Genomic DNA, 20,756 nt, shown 5'->3' on the forward strand with positions numbered 1-20,756 from the left:
CTAAAACATTCCTCAACTACATTTTAGCCTCAAGCAATTATAAAACCTGATTTAAAATTTTTGAAATTTTTTACCTTATGAGTTTATAAAAATATTGAAAGCCGTGAGGTCTTTTTGTACTTATGCTTATTTTTCATGTTTTCCTACTTTAACATAGAAACCCTAATAGACTTTCTAAGGCGATAAACAGCCTACCTTTTCTTTTTCTTCAATGGGAATGCCTGTAAACATAATGGTGAATCATGATTTTAAATGAATGTTTATGCCATTAAAATCACACTAATGTGATCTATTAATGCAAAATACAATGCTACTTCTGTTATTCAGTGAAAAAGAACTGGAAAAACATTTGGAATTAAGATGACTAATGAGATGAGTAAATTTTTAATTGAAACATTACAAAAAGCAATTGAAAGATACTTATCCACCACCCGGTTAGTCTGCAACTTCACAGTAATTATAGTTTATCCTCGTGTGTCAATTGAGTTAAAAATCATAAAAGTTGGGTTCCTTTCTATGATGTACTTCATCCTCCTCATTTGATCACTTTAATATATATATATTTTTTTAAGATGGGGTTTCACTATGATGGCCAAGCTGGTCTTGAACTCCTGAACTCAGGTGATCCACTCACCTCAGCCTCCCAAAGTGCTAGGATTACAGGCGTGAGCCACTGCGCCCAGTCTATAGATCACTTTAAAAAGTGGCCTCATTTTATGAAATCCTATATAAAAGCATCGAAACCATAAAACAAGGAAATCAAAGAAGGACTTCATGTTTTATGGTTGGCATGGTTCTTTTAAATGACATATTCCTTAGCCTATTTAAATATAATTTACATTAACTTCTTGAAAATGAGTATGTTTCAATCAATAAATTACATAAGGTACTTATGAACTCTAAGCTATTTGATTATATGCACCAATAAAACTGCATTTTCTATCTCATTACAGGACCCCTCTTTTACACTACTGGTATTATTTAGCAAGTGCCTACTCGGTTAAAGCACCCAAGATACAATTAAAAATAAAATGCCACATTTTAAAAATGTAATTTAACTTGAAAACTAACTACAACCATCTCTAAAAACTTACAGAATTATCAAACAATTCTAGTAGAAGCCCAAAATAGACTATGTCAATGGGATGGAAATAATTAGATTTCTCTTTAAATACATAAATATTTAAGCCATATTATATAATTCTGTTACAAAATGTCTATCACAAATCTATTTTCAAGAATATGATCACAATGAGCTAAAGGTATTAGCATTATTAGTCATGTTATTTCTAAGGGGAATTCTGTTATATTTCCAGGTAAAATGTCAATTGCATTAGAAGATAAGGAAGATGTCTCAGGAAATCCTTTACTTTTGGTTTCTCATGTCAGACCAATGGAACTAGGTACAGTACATGGGTGAAACAGAGTGAAATTGATCTAATTTCAAACTGGAAGATAAGATTGGTTTCTAATCTGAGAAAATGAACAATTTTTCCTGGAAGAAACACTCAGAATTAATGTATGTTTTCCTCTCTTTTTACCAACCCATACTGAAAAAAATTATTTCTAAAGCAAATTATTTCTTTACCAAATTTAAGTTTCCTAGAAATATTGGCTCTCTAATTTCTAAAATTTATTCTTTAAATATTATAAGAAATCTGATGGCTAAACTTACACATAGTAATGAGCATGATTACCTTAGTGTCGAGGTAAGGGATTAAGACAAACAGAATTTTATGTTTGAAAGTAAACATCAGAGCCACAACCAGATCAAGGATAATTTTAATCACCCAACGAATTAAATTCAATGTAAATTCATCTTTGCTTCCAATTTCGTATTGAAGCTAGAAGCAAAAACCTTACTTCTAACTCAAATAATAGAAAAACTTATTTGTTCACCCAATTAAGAAAAAATTCAGAAAAGCATTTCAAAGCAAAGACATTAAATACACCACAAAATATCCCAAGTAAATGCTATCAAGTTTTTTTTCAATGACTTAAACTCATTATAGATGCTGGGATCTAAACTACTTCTTTAGTGAACCTGACAAAAGTTATTAATTACAATACCATTTCAATGATGGGGGCCAAAACCTAAACTCAATTAAATATTACTGAACCATTAATTGTAATATTTAGTTTTAAATTATGGCCAGGCACAGTGACTCACATCTGTAACCCCAATACTTTGGGAGGCCAAGGTCAGGGATCACTTGAGGCCAGGAGTTTGAGAACAGCCTGGGCAACATAGTGAGACCCCCATGTCTATAAAAAGTGTTAAAAATTAGCCAGGTGCAGTGGCGCATGCCTGTATCCCAGCTACTTGTGAGGCTGAGGCAGGAGGCTCATTTGAGCCCAGAAGTTCAAGGCTGCAGTGAGCCATGACTGTGCTACTGTACTCCAGCTTGTGCAACAGAGTCTCAGGGAAAAAAAGAAACAAAATAAATTATGATTAATCTTGAAGATTTTTTTTTTTTTTTTTTGAGACGGAGTTTTGCTCTTGTTACCCAGGCTGCAGTGCAATGGCACGATCTCGGCTCACTGCAACCTCCGCCTCCTGGGTTCAAGCAATTCTCCTGCCTCAGCCTCCTGAGTAGCTGGGACTACGGGCACGCGCCACCATGCCCAGCTAATTTTTTGTATTTTTAGTAGAGATGGGGTTTCACCACGTTGACCAGGATGGTCTCGATCTCTCGACCTCGTGATCCACCCGCCTCGGCCTCCCAAAGTGCTGGGATTACAGGCTTGAGCCACCGCGCCCGGCGAAGATTATTTTTAATGCAAACAAAATGTTAATGTCAGGAATGGTAGCCTGAACCTGTGGTCCCAACTACTCTGGAAGCTCGCTTGAGCCTGGGAGGTTCAGGCTGCAATGAGCTGTGATCTTACCACTACACTCTAGCCTTGGTGAAAGAAAATTACTTTCTTTTTTTTAAAAAATTATTTTATCTTATTTTGAGACACGATCTCACTCTTTCACCCAGGCTGGAGTGTAGTGGCATATTCTTGGCCCACTGCAACCTCCACCTCCTGGGCTCCAGCAATCGTCCCACTTCAGCCTCCTGAATGGCTAATTTTTGCATTTTTTGTAGAGACAGGTTTCGCCCTGTTGCCCAGGATGGTTTCCAACTCCTGAGCTCAGGTGATCCACCTGCCTTGGCCTCCAAAAGTGCTAGGATTATAGGCCTAAGCCACCATGCCCAGCCAAAAATTCCTTTCTTTAATAATATTGCATCCAATTTGAAACCCTGTCTCAAAAACAAACAAACAAACAAACAAACAAACAAAAAACACACACACACACACAAAAAACAAAGTTCATGTGCTTGTCATTTTTTAATTCAAAAAATGAACCTACTTATTTTATGAACATGAAATCTGAGAAAAACACAAGATAATACGGTTGTTCAAAATATCTACAATATAATATCAAGTACTGTCAGTAATGTAAATGAAGTATAAAACTGTGCTAGAAACCTAATATGCAGCATGGCATATTAAAGGATTTATACCTAAGTGGAGACATACTGCCTAGGAGCAAGGCGTTATGAAATTTCTGACATATTTCCCTACCATTAAAGGAACATACTTCATTTAAAATGGCTTTAGTTTCTATAATTTTCCAAGGCATAAGCACTGAAGAACAGAGTCACACTGTTCTGTGTGACTCTTCCAAGCCCTGAACTCATGAGTAGCCTCAGTTCTCAACCCTGTCTACACATTAGATTCATTATCTGGAGATGAGGGATGAGGCAGGTACCAGAGTGGTGGTTTTTAAATGCTTCCCAGTAGACTGATATATAGCCAAAGGAAATCATAAGATAAAGGAAAAAGGAAGGAGTTAAATTGTTTGTACCTGTCCTATTTCAAAACAAATTATCTACAATGAGCCATTTTCTTATGTAATGATTGCTTTCTACAGTAAAGACTACACATTTATATACTGAACTTTCATTACACACTGATATACACCCTACATACTAAAGGAGTGGTATGGAAGAGAAAGAAATGGTATGGAGGAAAGATGATCAAAATGTGACTAAAAAAAACACAACTTTATTAAAGCCAGTAACTGGCATAATAATGAACAGATTTAGGTTCTGTATTTTGTTTCCCCACTGTTTAAGAGAAAAGCTAAGCTATGATTTGTTACTCTATCTCCTATGGAGGAAATTGCTTTCTTTAATAATGTTGCATCCAATTATTTACCTTGCTGATGTATATAATACATATTTCTTTTACCTCTCCACCTAATGCAGGTATCTCTATGAAAATATTGGAACCCTCTAATACAACTTTTATCCCAACTGTAGCAAATGAAGGAGGAAAGCACTGGACTGTGCCAGAAGTCAGGGCTCTAATAGACATCTGGTCTGATAAAAGCATACAACGACAACTAGAGGGAACAGTGAGAAATAAAAGGATATTTGAACAAATTGCTGCCAAGCTTCAGAAATTTGGAATAGAGAGAGACTGGAAGCAATGCAGAACAAAGTACAAAAACCTAAAACATGAATACAAGATCGTAAGAACAGCACAAGACCTAGGCATGACTAAGAGTATGAAATTTTTCACTGAGTTGGATGCCATTCTGGGACACAATAAAACAGAAAAATCACGAGACCAGGAATCCCAAGATGGAGAACCTGTCACAGAATGTGCCAACGTAAAAATGGGAGAGGACCAGACAGGTAGGAAGGTGAAGAAAAGTAATCTTAACATCATGTTACATCATACAGGTTCAAGGATCTCTTTTCCAAAATGCCTGGGATCAGAAGTGTTTTAGATTTAGAATTTTTTCAGATTTTAGAATATTTGCATATACGTAGTGAGGTATCTTAGAAAGGACACCCAAGTCCAAACATGAAATTCATGTGTGTTTCATATATATAGCTTGAAGCTAATGTTATGCAGTACTTTAAAAAATTTTGTGCATGAAACAAAGTTTGGACTGTACCCATCACAAGAGTTCAAGTGTATGATTTTCCACATGTGGCATCGTGTTGGTGCTCAAAATGTTTCAGATTTTGTAGCATTTCAGATTTCAGATTAGAGATGCTCAACGTCTATTGAGAATGTTCAGTAGCATAAGAATATTATACATGTAAGTTATATAGGTTTCATTACATGCTATTTGACAAGCTGGCTGAATTTACTACAAAACAGATTTAGTATATATTTCATCTCCCCCAGAACAGAAACAGTATAGTTATACTAAAAGGAGAAAATAAAACTGGATTCCCAAAATAAAGTTTAAAATAGATCAATTTTAATAATGCAAATATGCAACCCCAGATGGCAGAAGTTAAAGTAAATTTTCATACTAATTGTGGTAAAACTGAATAGGATAGAAAAAGGGCACTGAAGAACTTAGAAACCTATAAAATACATGAGACTTTCTTAGAAGTAGTAAGTTTCTCTGGGACCCATCATAAATGTCTTTAAAATATATTTAAACCAAAGGATTGAGATACAGTACATACACACAAAGACATGAATAGCATGAAATAAACTGAACAAGTTCTGCACCAGGATTCAGGAAATCAAAGTTCTAAGGTTCTGTGGAACCTCAAGTAACCAAATGTCTCCTCTAGACCAGGGGTCCCCAACACCTGGACTGATACCGGTCCGTGACCTCTGCACAGCCAGAGGTGAGTGGTGGATGAACTTCATCTGTATTTACAAAAACTCCCCATCATGCATATTACAACCTGAGTGTCACCTCCTGTCGGATCAACAGCAACATTAGATTCTTACAATAGATTAGAACACTAGAGAAGAGAGACTGTTGTGAACTATGCAAGAGAGGGATCTAGGTTCTCTGCTCCTTATGAGAATCTAATGCCTGATGATCTGTCACTGCCTCCCATCACTCCCAGATGAGACCATCTAGTTTCAGGAAAACAAGCTCAGGGCTCCCACTGATTCTAGATTATAGAGAGTTGTATACTTATTTTATTATATATTATACTGTCATAATGATAGAAATAAAGTGCACAATAAATGTAATGCATTTAAATCATCCCCAAGCCACAGCTCCTGCACTCCCTGGTCCATGGAAAAACTGTCTTCCATGAAACCAGTCCCTGGTGCCAAAAAACGCTGGAGACCGCTGCTCTAGACCTAACTCCAAAATGGGAAAGAGTGACCAAGATGGTCTTAAAGACCTCTGCTAACCACAGTGTCTCCAGATTCTATTGTCTGGCTTAAATGATGAGAGTGTGTGTCCAGGGAATAGACAGTTAAGAATGGAACTGCTGGGGCGGGGGGAAAATATAGAAAAAAAAAAAAGAATGGAAATGATGGTGAGAAATTTTAAAATGTTTCACTGGTGGGCAAGAAAGAAACTGGTATGCTACAGAACTATACATTTCCCCTAGTAAGATGACTATAGATAAAGCAACCCAACAGCAGGGGCATGGTATCTTCATACAGTCATTGCTGGAGATGCAGCTAAAGATGATTCCATTAGTTATGTCAGAATATCTAGTTAGAGACTAGATACATATCCATTATTTACAGTGACAAAAAGATGCTTAAGGGTAGGAAATCTAACCTATGGAAAAGCAAATATTTAGTATTAGAGTACCTTTAAAAAGGAAAATACTACATTCGGATTTAAAGCATGATTCCGGGCCAGGCGCTGTGGCTCACGCCTATAAAAGCCAAGATGGGTGGATCACTTGAGGCTGGGAGCTGGAGATCAGCCTGGTCAGCATGGCAAAATCCCATCTCCACTAAAAAATCCACAAAAAAATTAGCTAGGCATGGTGGCGCATGCCTGTAATCCCAGCTACTCGGGAGGCTGAGGCATGAGAATCCCTGGAACCTGGGAGGCAGAGGCTGCAGTAAGCCGAGATTGCACCACCGAACTACAGTCTGGGCAACAGAGTGTAACTGGGCAACTCCGCCTCAAAAACAAATAAATAAAACACGATTCTGAAGTAAATATAAAAAGTCGATATATATATCTCCTTATATTCATACAGCCATTGCTGGAGATGTAGCTGAAGGTGATTCGGTCAGTAATAAGTCAGAAGACAGAGGAGATACAGATACAAAACAAAGTCCTGACACAGGTAAAAGAATATTCTGATTTTTATTTGGTTTTTGTTTGTTTGTTTTGGTTTTGTGTGTGACAAAATAGATTTATGCTATTGTAAGACAGACACTGCTATGGCCTGAGCTGTGTTCCTCCCACCAATACTCATATGTTGAAGCCTTGACCCCCGCCATCTGATATACTGGGAGACAGGGCTTTTGAAGGATAACTAGCTTTCCATTAATGAGGTCATGAGAGTGGTGCCTCATGGTGGGTTTTAGATTTCACATCTATATATTAATAGATGCTACCATACCTAAGAAATTATGTATAATATCGTATGAATTACTGTTGGATCACAACTCAAAACACATAAATGGAAGGTGAAAATAATTAATGGAAGTAATGTTCCCCATGGCTGTTTTTCTCCAAGTGTAGCAGCATGAGCATTAATTGAGAACCTATTCAAAAGGCAAGATCTTGGGCCCCATCCAGAATCAGAAACTCTGGTGTTGGGGCCTAGCAATCTGTTTTAACAAGTCTTCCAGGTGATAATGATGCAAGCATATTTGAGAACCATTACCCTCTGGTATAAGGCACTAAGGGTGTGGATGTGAGATTGTGTGCTTGCTGATAGTTTATGTCTTCTACACAAATCCACACTGGGGAGGAGATCACCAAGCCTCCAAGCTGAAGCTTATCTATTAAAAAGACCTGTACCTAGCGTTTCAGTCCAAAGCGTCACATAACCTTACAAAGAGTAAAGCTCAATGTTAATTTAACGAACTAGTTAATAAAATTTTCCTATACTCCTGGCAAACTTATTTGTTTGATTTACCAGACAGGACAGATTCTTTAGTTTCACAGCAATGGCCTTTGTCATTAAGAGTTAAAAATCTAATTATGCCAGGTGCAGTGGTGCTCGCCTGTGTAATTCCAGCTTCTTGGGATGCTAAGATTGAAGCATCACTTGAGCCCAGGAGTTTGAATCGAGCCTTGGCAACACAGCAAGAACCCATCTCTATTTTTTTTTAACTCATAAAAATAAAATTAAAACTAGGAAGAAAATAAAATTAAATTAAAAATAGGAAGAAAATCAGATTACTACACTGTTTAATAAGAAAAAAAGATTTAAAAAGTTAAGAGCTTTAGTACTAAGAAGATTTTAGCTTGTTAGTCCTCTGGAAACTTAAGTACAACATCAAGATAATTTTTTTTCTTTTTTTTTTTTTTGAGACAGAGTCTCGTTACTGTCACCTAGGCTGTAGTGCAGTGGCGTGATCTCTGTCTCCCAGGTTCAAGCAATTCTCCTGCCTCAGCCTCCGGAGTAGCTGGGACTACAGGCGTGCGCCACCACGCCCAGCTAATTTTTTGTATTTTTAGTAGAGATGGGGTTTCACCATGGTGGCCAGGATGATCTCGATCTCCTGATCTTGTGATCTGCCCTCCTTGGCTTCCCAAAGCGCTGGGATTACAGGCATGAGACACTGCTCCCAGTCAATAATTTTTTATATGTAAAAGGAAAAGATTAAGTCAGAAGTACAAGGTTTTTTTTGTTTTGTTTTGTTTTTTGTAAACATGCCAAATAGGAAGTATTTAAAATATATTTAGAAAATATGAGATAGGACAAATACAGTTATTCTAGAAATTATATGAAACTGTCACATGAAAATACAAAGCAAAGATATAAATCCACAAGGATCTCAGCAGCTAAATACATATGAAAAAAACTTCAACAGGCAAGGATTTTAGGTACACCTGCAATAGATACCTATTGATTCACAAATTGCCACTCCCCTATTAGGAAGAATGTAGAATGTAGTATTGAGGTATAAAACTATGGATTATTTATCTTCAGGGAAAAAAATTCACATGAAATAGTCTTTCTTTAAAACAGCAACATATCACCCTTTCTTTAAAAGAACAACATGTATATACATGTAAAAGCAGAGGTCACTTCATTTTTATTTATTTCACTGATGAAATTTTGAAGTTGGAGTTGTTATTATTAATAATAGCTCCATATTGTTAACTTCGACATCTGGCCAAAAATCTGGTGCCCCAAAAGTATTCTCTTTGCTATCTTAAATGTATGCTATAAGCCATAAGCTTCTCCTTCCTTCAAATGAAAATCCAGCTAGAACTGTAGACCCCTTGGATTCTGAATATCTAGATTGGTTCCCAATTTGGAACTTCTGGAGATTTTGATCCAATAGGTTGGTGTCAGTTCAGGCACCCGTACTTTTCGACGATTCTCAAGCACTGGAAACCATAGCTAGGTTCTCATGCTCAGACCAGCAGAGGTCTGATTAACACAGAAGTTTCAATTTGATTCCATTCAGGGAAAAAAAATTGCTAATGCCAATAAATCATCACTTAAAAATTAATGACTAATGGAATATGAAGGAAATTAATCACGGAGAAGAATCACAGACTCTTCCAACTATTCCTACTATATTAAGTAAAAACAAATGGCCCAAGAAAATTGAATTAACTAGTTCTTTGGATCTAAAACATAATTGATTTTCCTCCCTGGTCTGAGGCACAAGCAAGAGAGGATAAAAGGAATCAAGATTAAATGAAACCTGCCAGAATTAAAAAAAAAAAAAAAAAAAAAAAAAAAAAGAGGGAATCAAGAAGTTATCAAAGGAGAAAGGACTTTGCCAAAAGAGAAAATTTGTGTTTGACAATCTTATCACCTGCCTGTCTCTTCTGAGTCAGAGAAACAAAATTGACTTAATTTATCTCCAATATCACTGCCACTTATCTGAGTTGGAATGCCTCTTTATCTCTGCATTCTCGCAAACCACTGCTTTCTAGTATAGGACAGTCACAGTTAAACCATTTTAGGTCAGAGGAGTGGAGCTAGGCACACTAAAATGAGCACAGAAGTTCCATGGTAGTAAAATATATCCTATTAGAGGCGGTCACACTGATCTTCAGCCTAAAAATCACAAGTGAAATACCTCGATGTTTACCTAAGAATAACCATAAAAATGCCCATTTTTCTTTTGATTGTAGTAAAACGTATTTCCAAAATTAAAATCTTTACTATTTCCATAATTCAAAAAATTCACAATGAGATGGCCAGCAGGGGGCATTAAGGAATCTATTGTTATCATCTCAAAGGGTATGCCAAGAATTATGTTTTCTTCGAATTCATTTATCTCTCCAAAAGAAAGAAATTGGAATAATTTTCCTTAAACATGGAATATTTAAACACTTTTATATGTTTTGCATGCATTATAATTTGTATAATCTTAGCAGGAAAATCGTTACATAAATTAATGTACTTTAGTCACATGAGACACAATGTTACTGAGAACTTTTCATTTTAATCTAATAGTAGATCTAGACAGAGAACAACTGATTTCTAAAACTTCAGAAAACCCAAGACTTACAAATGTGAAAAAAGAAAGCTCAGACATAGGTGTGCTGCTAAACTTAAATATAGGTAACTTGTTAATTATGAAGGCATGATTTTTCTAATTTGTACTGTTGATAATATTTAATAAACTTTTAAGAAGCTGTGGCATAATAAAGAATATATCTAGTTTTGGTCTCCTGTTCCAGGCACAGAGCACCAACAACCTTTGGAATTTCCAGAGACATAAGCATCTTTGTTATGTTAATGAGGCTACTCTAGGTGGGTTCCCAGATAGCTTCAAGATGGAGGCTAGTCACAGAAGACCAACCATGTGATGAAGGTTGGAGCTTTGTGCCAGTGCAACCACCATGGAGTAGAGTGAGGCTGGAGGTTGACTTAATCATATCATAAAAACTCTGGCTCAGAGGAAGGTTTGGAAGCTCGGTGCAATGCAGTTCATGTTTCCTTAGTTCCCTCATAACTTCCCAAAGTCATCACTGCATTAACCTGCACACTTGCCCTATCTTTACTTTTCTATTCTCAAACCTCAGCAACTCTTCTTTTTTGATATGTAATTTACATAAAATCAAATTCACTCAATTAAAGCATATTACCCTCTGGTTTTTAGTATATTCAGTTATACAATAATCACCACTATCCCATTTTAGAACATTTTGCTCACCCCACAAAGAAACCCCATGTTCATTAGTAGTTTAACTGCTTGTCCACACCTCAGAAAACCCTGGCAACCACTAACCTACTTTCTGTTTCTATGGATTTGCCTATTCTGGACATAAGTTGTACCCTCCAATATACAGTTTTTTGTGTCTGGCTTCTTTTGTTTCATAGTTCATCCATGTTGTAGCATATATCAATATTCCATTCCTTTTTATGGCTCAATAATATTCCAATTTATTAACATACCTTATTTTATTTTCCCATTCATCAGATGACAGATTTGAATTTCTGCCATTTTCTAGCTCTTATGAATACTGTTGCTATAAACATTCTGACAATTATTTTTCCATTTTGGTAAAATAAACATAAAATTTACCATTATATCCATAAGTACATTCACATTGTTGTGCAAACATCACCCCCTCCATCTCCAGAACTTTTACATCGTTCCAAACTGAAACTTCTGTAGCCGTTAAACAATAACACCCCTATCCCAATTCTCCTTAGCTAGTGGTAACCACTATTTTCCTTCCTGTCTCTGTGAATTTGACTATTCTAGGTACCCCATATAAGTGGAATCATACAATATTTGTCCATTTGTGCCTGGCTTATTTCACTTCTCTTCAAAGTTCTTCCATATTGTAGCATTTATTAGAATTTCCTTCCTTTTTAAGGCTAAATAATATTCCATTGTATGGATACACCATTTTGTTTATCTGTTCATCCACTGATAGTCATCTGGGTTATTTTTGCCTTTGGCTATTTTGAATAGTGCTGCTATGAATGTGGGTGTATAAATATCTGCTTTAGTCTCTGCTTTCAATTCTTTTGGGTATATACCTAGAATTGGAATTGCTGATCACATGGTAATTTGTGTTTAATTTTTTCAGGACCAGCCATACTGTTTTTCCACAGGAGGTACATGTTTTTATGTGAACATGTTTTCAATTCTCCTGGGTTTATATGTAGGAGTGGAAATGCCTTGTCATCTAGCATATGCTTAAACTTTCTGAGAAACTACCCGTTTTCCACCATGACTTCACCATTTTACATTTCTATCACCATCTTTTAAAAATTATATCCTAGCCGGGCGCGGTGGCTCAAGCCTGTAATCCCAGCACTTTGGGAGGCCGAGGCGGGTGGATCACGAGGTCAAGAGATCGAGACCAGCCTGGTCAACATGGTGAAACCCCGTCTCTACTAAAAATACAAAAAACTAGCTGGGCGTGGTGGCGCGTGCCTGTAATCCCAGCTACCCAGGAGGCTGAGGCAGGAGAATTGCCTGAGCCCAGGGGGCGGAGGTTGCGGTGAGCCGAGATCGCGCCATTGCACTCCAGCCTGGGTAACAAGAGCGAAACTCCGTCTCAAAAAAAAAAAAAAAAAAAAAAAAAAAAATTATATCCAACAAGAGTGATTTAAACACATTTTCAAATTTGCATGAGGCACTAGGCATGGTGGTGTGCACCTGTGGTCCCAGCTATTTGGGAGGCTGAGGCAGGAAGATCTCGAGCCCAGTAGGTCCAGGCCAGCCTCAGCAACGTAGTGAGAGCCTAACTCTTAAAAAGAAAAAAATTTCCTAAGGCCTGAAAAAGTATTCAGAATTGAAACCTAGTAGAATTTAAGATGAGAGGAACTGACTGCTGGAAAGCTCTGTGGAGGAGACCTCCCCCGCCACCCCCTGCTGTACATCGTCAGTTGCCATGCCCACTTACTGGTTGTAGTTTTCGTGAGGTATCCCAGAGTAATGTTCTTTCTCTTCTACTGATCTTTTACACGTAAAGAATTTTTAAATTTAAGTTTTTCCCACAGGCTGTAGAGTATTTTAAAATAATAATAATAATAATAATAATAATAATAATAATAATAATGATGTCCCAGTACATAGGAAAGTACAGCTAGGATGAGTACTATATCACACATTAAATAGGCTTCCACTCAGAAATCCAACATGTCATTTGCTGTGGTGTTCCCCCCAGTTCACTTGTTAGCATCCTATATATGTACTGCTATACCAGAATAAATTAATATATATTTATTGGGCTAAGCATCTAAGTTCCATTAGCTGTTTATATCCTGTCTGGTTGTCTTAATTGACCTGGTCAAACTCTTCCACTAACGTCTCAATGTGAAAACTCCCAAGACTAGTAAATCTTGAGTCTTTTATTTCTTTATATGTATTGTAATAAGGATCATTCTTAGTTACAGTGAGGCTCATATGAGAACTGACATAAGAGCTCTGAGTCAAGCATTAAAGTGTCACAATAAACAAATGTTACCAAACTGGGTCTACAAGTGCCATCATACTCCCAAGTGCAGCATACTTCTTTGTGATGTTAAAACAGGATACTCGAAGATTTTTAAGGAGATAAATTTACAGTGCCATTCATTCATTCAGACAGGGTCTCGCTCTGTCACCAAGGCTGGAGTGCAGTGGTATAATAATAGCTCACATCCTCAATCTCCTGGACTCAAGTGATCCTCCTGCCTCAGCCTCTGAGAAATGGAGACTAGAGACATATGCCACCACAACACGGTTAAGGCCATTTTGAAATATGTTTAAAGATGGCAAAGGTTCTGAGCTTTAAGGTTACAGCTTTCATGCTGGAATCCAGCCCTACTGCTTTTTCAGCATAATCTCCAATTGCAAAAGTAGATTACAGTTTTGTAAACATCAAACTTAAATTGCTATTGTGCTTATTTTCTGGCAGAGAAAGACTCCTTATGTATTGCCTCAGAAGTGATGGACAGCCCCACTACACCCCAAAATAACACTGGGTCCAGTGCAGGGTCTAAATTGGTAAATTTTAAATGTCATTTTGATATGTGAAGTCTACTATATACCATTTTAAGTAGTAATAAAGAAGATCTCTACTGTGTATTACCTAAAAATGCTTCCTTATACCTGAGTTGGTAGAGAATATGGTAGAGGAAGAAAGAAAATGTCTATACCTACTTCTCACTAAAAGAAGTTAAGTAAACACTGGGACTCTCCATATTCATAAATATCTAGTGAAGATCGCCTATGATGAAAAGCAGTTAAATTATTCTCACTAATAATGGGGAACAGTCTATCTTATAATTTTTAGAATATACTGTTTGAATATGTACACAAAATTTCTTTTTTTTTTTCTTTTTTTTTTTTTTTTGAGACGGAGTTTCACTCTTGTTACCCAGGCTGGAGTGCAATGGCGCGATCTCGGCTCACCGCAACCTCCGCCTCCCGGGTTCAAGCAATTCTCCTGCCTCAGCCTCCTGAGTAGCTGGGACTACAGGCACGCGCCACCATGCCCAGCTAATTTTTTATATTTTTAGTAGAGACGGGGTTTCACCATGTTGACCAGGATGGTCTCGATCTCTTGACCTCGTGATCCACCCGCCTCGGCCTCCCAAAGTGCTGGGATTACAGGCTTGAGCCACCGCGCCCAGCCCACAAAATTTCTTTTGACTCATATTGAAGTTATTATTGTTTCCTTATGTTATTCTTGCTTCTTTATGCCATTCCAGTTGCTTTAAATGAATGATATTCAAATCCAAGATTTATCTGTGTTTGAATAATTATAGATCATGTTGATTTGTAGGTAATCCTTTAGAAGATGCTAAAAGTCATTTACAGATTATAACAGTGAGTGACACAGACGCTGGAAAATACTGGTGTGACAATGAGGTCAGAGCATTGATACGAATATGGTCTGATGAAAAAATTAAACAAATGCTTGAAGGGGCCAGAAGAAACAAGAAAATATTTGAGGAAATTGCCAGAAGATGAATGCAGTTTGGGATAGACAGAGATCGGAAACAATGTCGTACCAAATATAAAAATTTAAAATATGAATATAGCATTTTACAAAGAAAAAATGGCAACCCTCAAAGAAAACTGAGATTTTATGAAGAAGTTGAATGCATCCTAAGAAAACCAACTCTCAAAACAGCCAAATGGAAACATGGTAACCTTGGAATTGACATTAATAAAGAAAAAAATCCAGCTATTCCTCTTGGCATTTTCATTTAGCAAGAGAAAAACACTTTAAAAATAAAATCCTAACGCTATCGTATGCTCAAATGACCCTTTAAAAATCATTAGAAATAGGTATCTAATTTAAGCCAAGTTTCAACTTTTGTCTAAACCTTGTACCCAAATATTCCTAATTCTTAACTCATTCTTTTTTTTTTTTTTTTTTTTTTTTTTTTTTTTTTTTTTTTTTTTTTTTGAGACGGAGTTTCGCTCTTGTTACCCAGGCTGGAGTGCAATGGCGCGATCTCGGCTCACCGCAACCTCCGCCTCCTGGGTTCAGGCAATTCTCCTGTAATCCCAGCCTGAGTAGCTGGGATTACAGGCACGCACCACCATGCCCAGCTATTTTTTTTGTATTTTTAGTAGAGACGGGGTTTCACCATGTTGACCAAGATGGTCTCGATCTCTTGACCTTGTGATCCACCCGCCTCGGCCTCCCAAAGTGCTGGGATTACAGGCTTGAGCCACCGCGCCCGGCCTTAACTCATTCTTTATCTGTCCAATTGCTTCAATGATGTTCTTATTTTAGCATACTTGAACCCTTGAAAACTAATGTATTTCAGATGATGTCATATAATGATTCTTTTCCTGTGTTTTTATTTAAGAATTATTTGAAGGTCATAACAAAAGCCAAGGAACTTTGAGCTTCAAGAGAAAAGTGCATGAAGATGGTAAGAGCCTGAGAAATGCCAAGTTCTTCCACACAGTGAAAAACTTGTTGCTTTTTCCTGATAACAGAAATATTTGTTCCTGTCCTTGATAAGTTAGACTAAATATATTGTTTATGAAGTGTATTGGAGCAGAGAATGCTGAGAAATAATTTCTTTCATAGCTCATTGAGTGAAAGTTCCTGTAGGAGCTAAATTTTACATTTTAAAAGAAGAAGAAAAAGAGTGAGAGTAACACTGAAAGCAAATAAAAACTTGCCCAGAGTTAGATAACTATTCATTTACCATGGTCCCTTATATTGTACTTTGCAGTTACAAACATTGTTACAATGTTACAAACATTGCAACAATCGTCGTTACAATGATTGTTAACAGATGTAAAAAAAAAAATCCACAGTTCCTCAAAGGTAGTCAATAATGAATATAACATTTTTTTTTCTTTTTCTTTCTTTCTTTCTTTCTTTTTTTTTTTTTTTGAGACGGAGTTTCGCTCTTGTTACCCAGGCTGGAGTGCAATGGCGCGATCTCGGCTCACTGCAACCTCCGCCTCCTGGGTTCAGGCAATTCTCCTGCCTCAGCCTCCTGAGTAGCTGGGATTACAGGCACGCACCACCATGCCCAGCTAATTTTTTTGTATTTTTAGTAGAGACGGGGTTTCACCATGTTGACCAGGATGGTCTCGATCTGTCGACCTCGTGATCCACCCGCCTCGGCCTCCCAAAGTGCTGGGATTACAGGCTTGAGCCACCGCGCCCGGCCAACATTTTAATAAGTCTGAAAGTAAGTCCAACTCAGAAGCCAACCTAATAATGGAGCTGTAATTCCAAACGAACCCATCACAGACATCAGAAAAGATAATATAATGCAATATACCATGCAGAAGAAAGAAAATGCTCACAATACAGATAACGGGAAAACCTGAGTTCCAGTCTCTCTTTGACCCTAATTCCTCAACCAGAGCTAATTACTGCATTTCTCTGGATCTCTAAAATAATCCAGTTTTAGTGTTTTATAGATTTATAATTTATGAAATTGTTTTTAGTAAACACAAAAAAATTGAAGAGTTAAAATTTTACAAAGTAAACATTCCAAACCCATCACTCAGGACATAAAACTTACTAGCACCCTAAAAGCCTCCCAGTCATTAATCATCTTCCAGTCCCCAGTAAACATTATTCTCACTTCTTTCACTATAGATTAGTTTGGGATTCATACAGTATGTACTTTTCTTTCATTCAACATTGTTTGTGAGATTTACCCACAATTTTACTCAGTAGTCTGTTATTTTTTATTGCTGTAGAATAATCCATTGTAAAAATATAAATCCCAGCCAGGTGCAGTCAATGGCTCAGGTCTATAATCCCAGCACTTTGGGAGGCTGAGGCAGAAGGATCACTTGAACCCAGGAATTCAAGAACAGTCTGGGCAACAAAGTGAGACCCCCATCTCAATATTTAATTAATAAATAAATAAACATGCATCCCATAACTTTTTCAAATCTATTTCACTGTTGGACATTCCAGTTGTTTCCAGATTGGAGTTTTTATGAATAATTGCATGCCTCTCAATGGACATATGTATGCATTTCTGTTGAGTATAATACCCAGAAGTGGAAGGCAGGGTCATAGAACATGCATATATCTAGGCACTGTTCTAAGCACTTTACATATTTTAACATATTTAGTACCAACCACAACCCTATAACATAGGTGCTATCATTATACCCAATTTACAGATGAGGAAACTGAGGTATAGAGAAGTCTGCTCTTGAACCAATGAGGCCTCTCTGCGAGGGCAGGAACCACATCTGCCCTATATGGTACAGTATTTCCAGTGTCTACCACAGTGCCTTAGATGTACATTATAGGAGTTCAACAAATTCGTCTTCCTCTTATAACCTGTAATCTCAAGTGAACTGAAAAGTGTATTTTTCCACTCCTGGATATAAATGCAAGTCAGATGAAACTCTTGTGTGATTAAACCCTTAGCAGTTTTCCTAAAAGGAGAAGTGGCTAAGGGTTAACCGCACAAGAGTATCATTCTGAGCCCAATGAATTTGAGCATTAGCCCTTAAAATACACAAGTCTAGGCCAACAAATGAGGAAACAGATTCAGAAGTTAGGAGATCCCAAGATTACACTGGTGTTACCAGAAAACCTGGGGCTAGATTTCAGGTTGTATGTTAAGGAGCTCTTCCCAATACTGACCAGAATGACCAAGCAGTGCTACTTGGAGACTTTTGGGGGCAGGTAAATTCTGCTTCAGACTAATGCAAAAAGCAAAGTTCTAAAAAAAAAGGTTATAAATGGAAGAATCAAAAATACTTATTTTGAATAAAGAATCACTGAATTGTAAAATAATTAGAAGTCTCTCAAAATCAGACTGGAAAAATTTGAAAGAACACTTTTAAAATAAGTCACTTCCTCAAACCAAAAATTACTTTACTTGACTTAGATACAGGTTATAGATTAAGAGAGTGTAAAAGTTAAACACTATAGCAATGTTACATATTTTGCCATTTTCAGTCAAACATGAAAATCAAAATTAAGATATCCCCTGCCTTAATTTGGCAGCCCAAAATAAGTTCTCTGGCAATCAAATCCTGTGTTCTCCACAAAACTAAATGAAGATTAACTGGGAACTAGGTCCACAGACGTTTGACTGAATGCATCTCTCATTCTCACAAGTGCCTTTCTAGTGGTAATGTTCTGTACTCTGTTTGCAGAAACAGTGTCCCTATCTCTTAAGAAAAGTGCTCCTGAGATCATTACAAATCAGTTTCCTCAAAGCATAATAACAGAACCAAAAGATTCTACTGAACGTTTCTGCAGACAGGAAACCCAACTTCATCAGGTAAATCTTATAAATGTTTAGAAGTAGTATGAAAATGTTTGTCATTGTACGGTTCAAATCCTAACCCAGAGAAGTGATAATTCACTGAAGGGAAGCGTATGCTTATCTCATAATGAATCAAGGAAAGGCTAACTAGCTGATTCATGGGATAAATCTAAGGAATCTTCAAATATGTCCAGGCCATTCTAGTCTCCATAAAATGTGACTGTGTTTTAAAAATGAATATGTTTACTCTAAGAAGGGATGTCTGGTTTGTTCAGAACTCTGCAAATTACTGAGATGATGTTTTCAGGACCAAAACAGCATGTGATTATATGAATCTGGCATGAACATACCCACAACACATGCATGCACAGTTTACAGCTAAAAGGACATTTGAAAATTCCCCTTCAGAAAGCAAAGCTACAGAGTAACTCTGAAGATAGCCAGAATTACTAAAAAGGGGTAGTACATCTGGGTGAACCCATCTCTGTTAAATATCCAGTGCATGGCTGTTCACTAATTGATACTCTATTTTTATATGAAATAGGTAATATACCTTCCAGGTATTTTGTTAACTCTGAGACTAAATATTTTAGATTAGATTATGCCCGAGACAAAAAATGAACCAAATACAAAGTAAAAGCAGTAGAAATCTCACCTTCTAGATTCTATCTTCTTTTTTTTTGAGACGGAGTTTCGCTCGTTACCCAGGCTGGAGTGCAATGGCGCGATCTCGGCTCACCGCAACCTCCGCCTCCTGGGTTCAGGCAATTCTCCTGCCTCAGCCTCCTGAGTACCTGGGACTACAGGCACGCGCCACCATGCCCAGCTAATTTTTTGTATTTTTAGTAGAGACGGGGTTTCACCATGTTGACCAGGATGGTCTCGATCTCTTGACCTTGTGATCCACCTGCCTCAGCCTCCCAAAGTGCTGGGATTAAAGGCTTGAGCCACCACACCCGGCCGGGATTCTATCTTCTTAAATTTGCCCAGACATGGTGGCTCACGCCTGTAATCCTAGCACTTTAGGAGGCTAAGGTGGGTGGATCACTTAGGCCAGGAGTTCGAAACCAGACTAGTCAAGACAGTGAAACCCCATCCCTACTAAAAATACAAAAATTAGCCAAGTGTGGCAGTAGGTGCCTGTAATCCCAGCTACTTGGGAGGCTGAGGCACGAGAATTGCTTGAACCTGGGAAGTGGAGGTTGCAGTGAGCTCAGATCATGTGACTGCACTCCAGCCTATGTGACAAAGTGAGACCCTGTCTCACAAAAAAAAAAAAAAAAAAAAAAGAAGATAATGTATAAGAAATAAATTCCTTCACCAAAATGGAAAAAAAAAAAACAACAACAATTAAACCTTTCTGCAGTTGTTTTAAAACTAACCAGTAAGTGAATGAGAGTAAGAAAATGGAAACAGCTTTCTGCAACAGACCACCACTTCTCAGGGTACACTATATATATATATATATACACACACAAACACACACACATATATATATTTAACTAAACTACTATTAAGCTATGACAACTGAACTAGGTTCTAGTTTTGACGTTCCTAGATTCAACGCCATACAAAAATGTTAGTTCTGGTGGGGTACCATGGCTCACGCCTGTAATCCCAGCACTTCGGGAGGCCTAGGTAGGAGGATCACTTGAGGCCAGCAGTTAAGAGACCAGCCTGGCCAACAAGGTGAAACCCAGTCTCTACTAAAAACATTAGCCAGGCGTGGTGGAACACGCTTCAAATTCCAGCTACTCGGGAGACTGAGGCACAAGAATAGCTTGAACCCAGGAGGTGGAAGTTGCAGTGAGCCAGGATTGCCACCACTGCACTCCAGCCTGGGCAACAGAGTGAGACTTGGTCTCAAAAACAAACTGAAAAATAAAAGCCTCTTTTTCTTCAGGCACACATTTAAAGGGGAGAAGAAAGGGGGATGAAAACTTCCTGAATAACTTTGGCAAAAAAGTAAATATAGTGAAGAATAGTTCATATATATTTTCTATAGACCACCAGGCAACCCTAAAGACCTCTAGATTCTCCCCCACTTCCATGACAGAATATCCAAAAACACTACCAGCTAATTTTTGTATTTTTAGCAGAGACGGGGTTTCACCATGTTGGTGATGGTCTTGATCTTGACCTCATGATCCG

General features: G+C 37.5%; 2 protein-coding genes across 2 annotated transcripts in view; one reads left to right on the plus strand and one right to left on the minus strand.

The window, feature by feature from the left end:
- The window catches only part of PPAT (phosphoribosyl pyrophosphate amidotransferase), a 44,442-nt gene that overhangs the window by 21,372 nt on the left and 2,314 nt on the right, over nucleotides 1-20,756 (minus strand). The gene's annotated exons all lie outside the window — the stretch shown is intronic.
- PAICS (phosphoribosylaminoimidazole carboxylase and phosphoribosylaminoimidazolesuccinocarboxamide synthase) overlaps nucleotides 1-20,756 on the plus strand; it is a 52,113-nt gene that overhangs the window by 4,142 nt on the left and 27,215 nt on the right. The window contains exons 2-5 of the mRNA XM_074396172.1: nucleotides 4,260-4,691; nucleotides 10,389-10,472; nucleotides 15,705-15,770; nucleotides 18,493-18,620. Coding sequence (XP_074252273.1) covers nucleotides 4,260-4,691; nucleotides 10,389-10,472; nucleotides 15,705-15,770; nucleotides 18,493-18,620 — 710 coding nt within the window. The remainder of the gene's footprint in view (nucleotides 1-4,259; nucleotides 4,692-10,388; nucleotides 10,473-15,704; nucleotides 15,771-18,492; nucleotides 18,621-20,756) is intronic.

This window comes from Saimiri boliviensis, chromosome 3 (genome assembly GCF_048565385.1).
Source record: "Saimiri boliviensis isolate mSaiBol1 chromosome 3, mSaiBol1.pri, whole genome shotgun sequence".
Lineage (NCBI taxonomy): Eukaryota > Metazoa > Chordata > Mammalia > Primates > Cebidae > Saimiri > Saimiri boliviensis.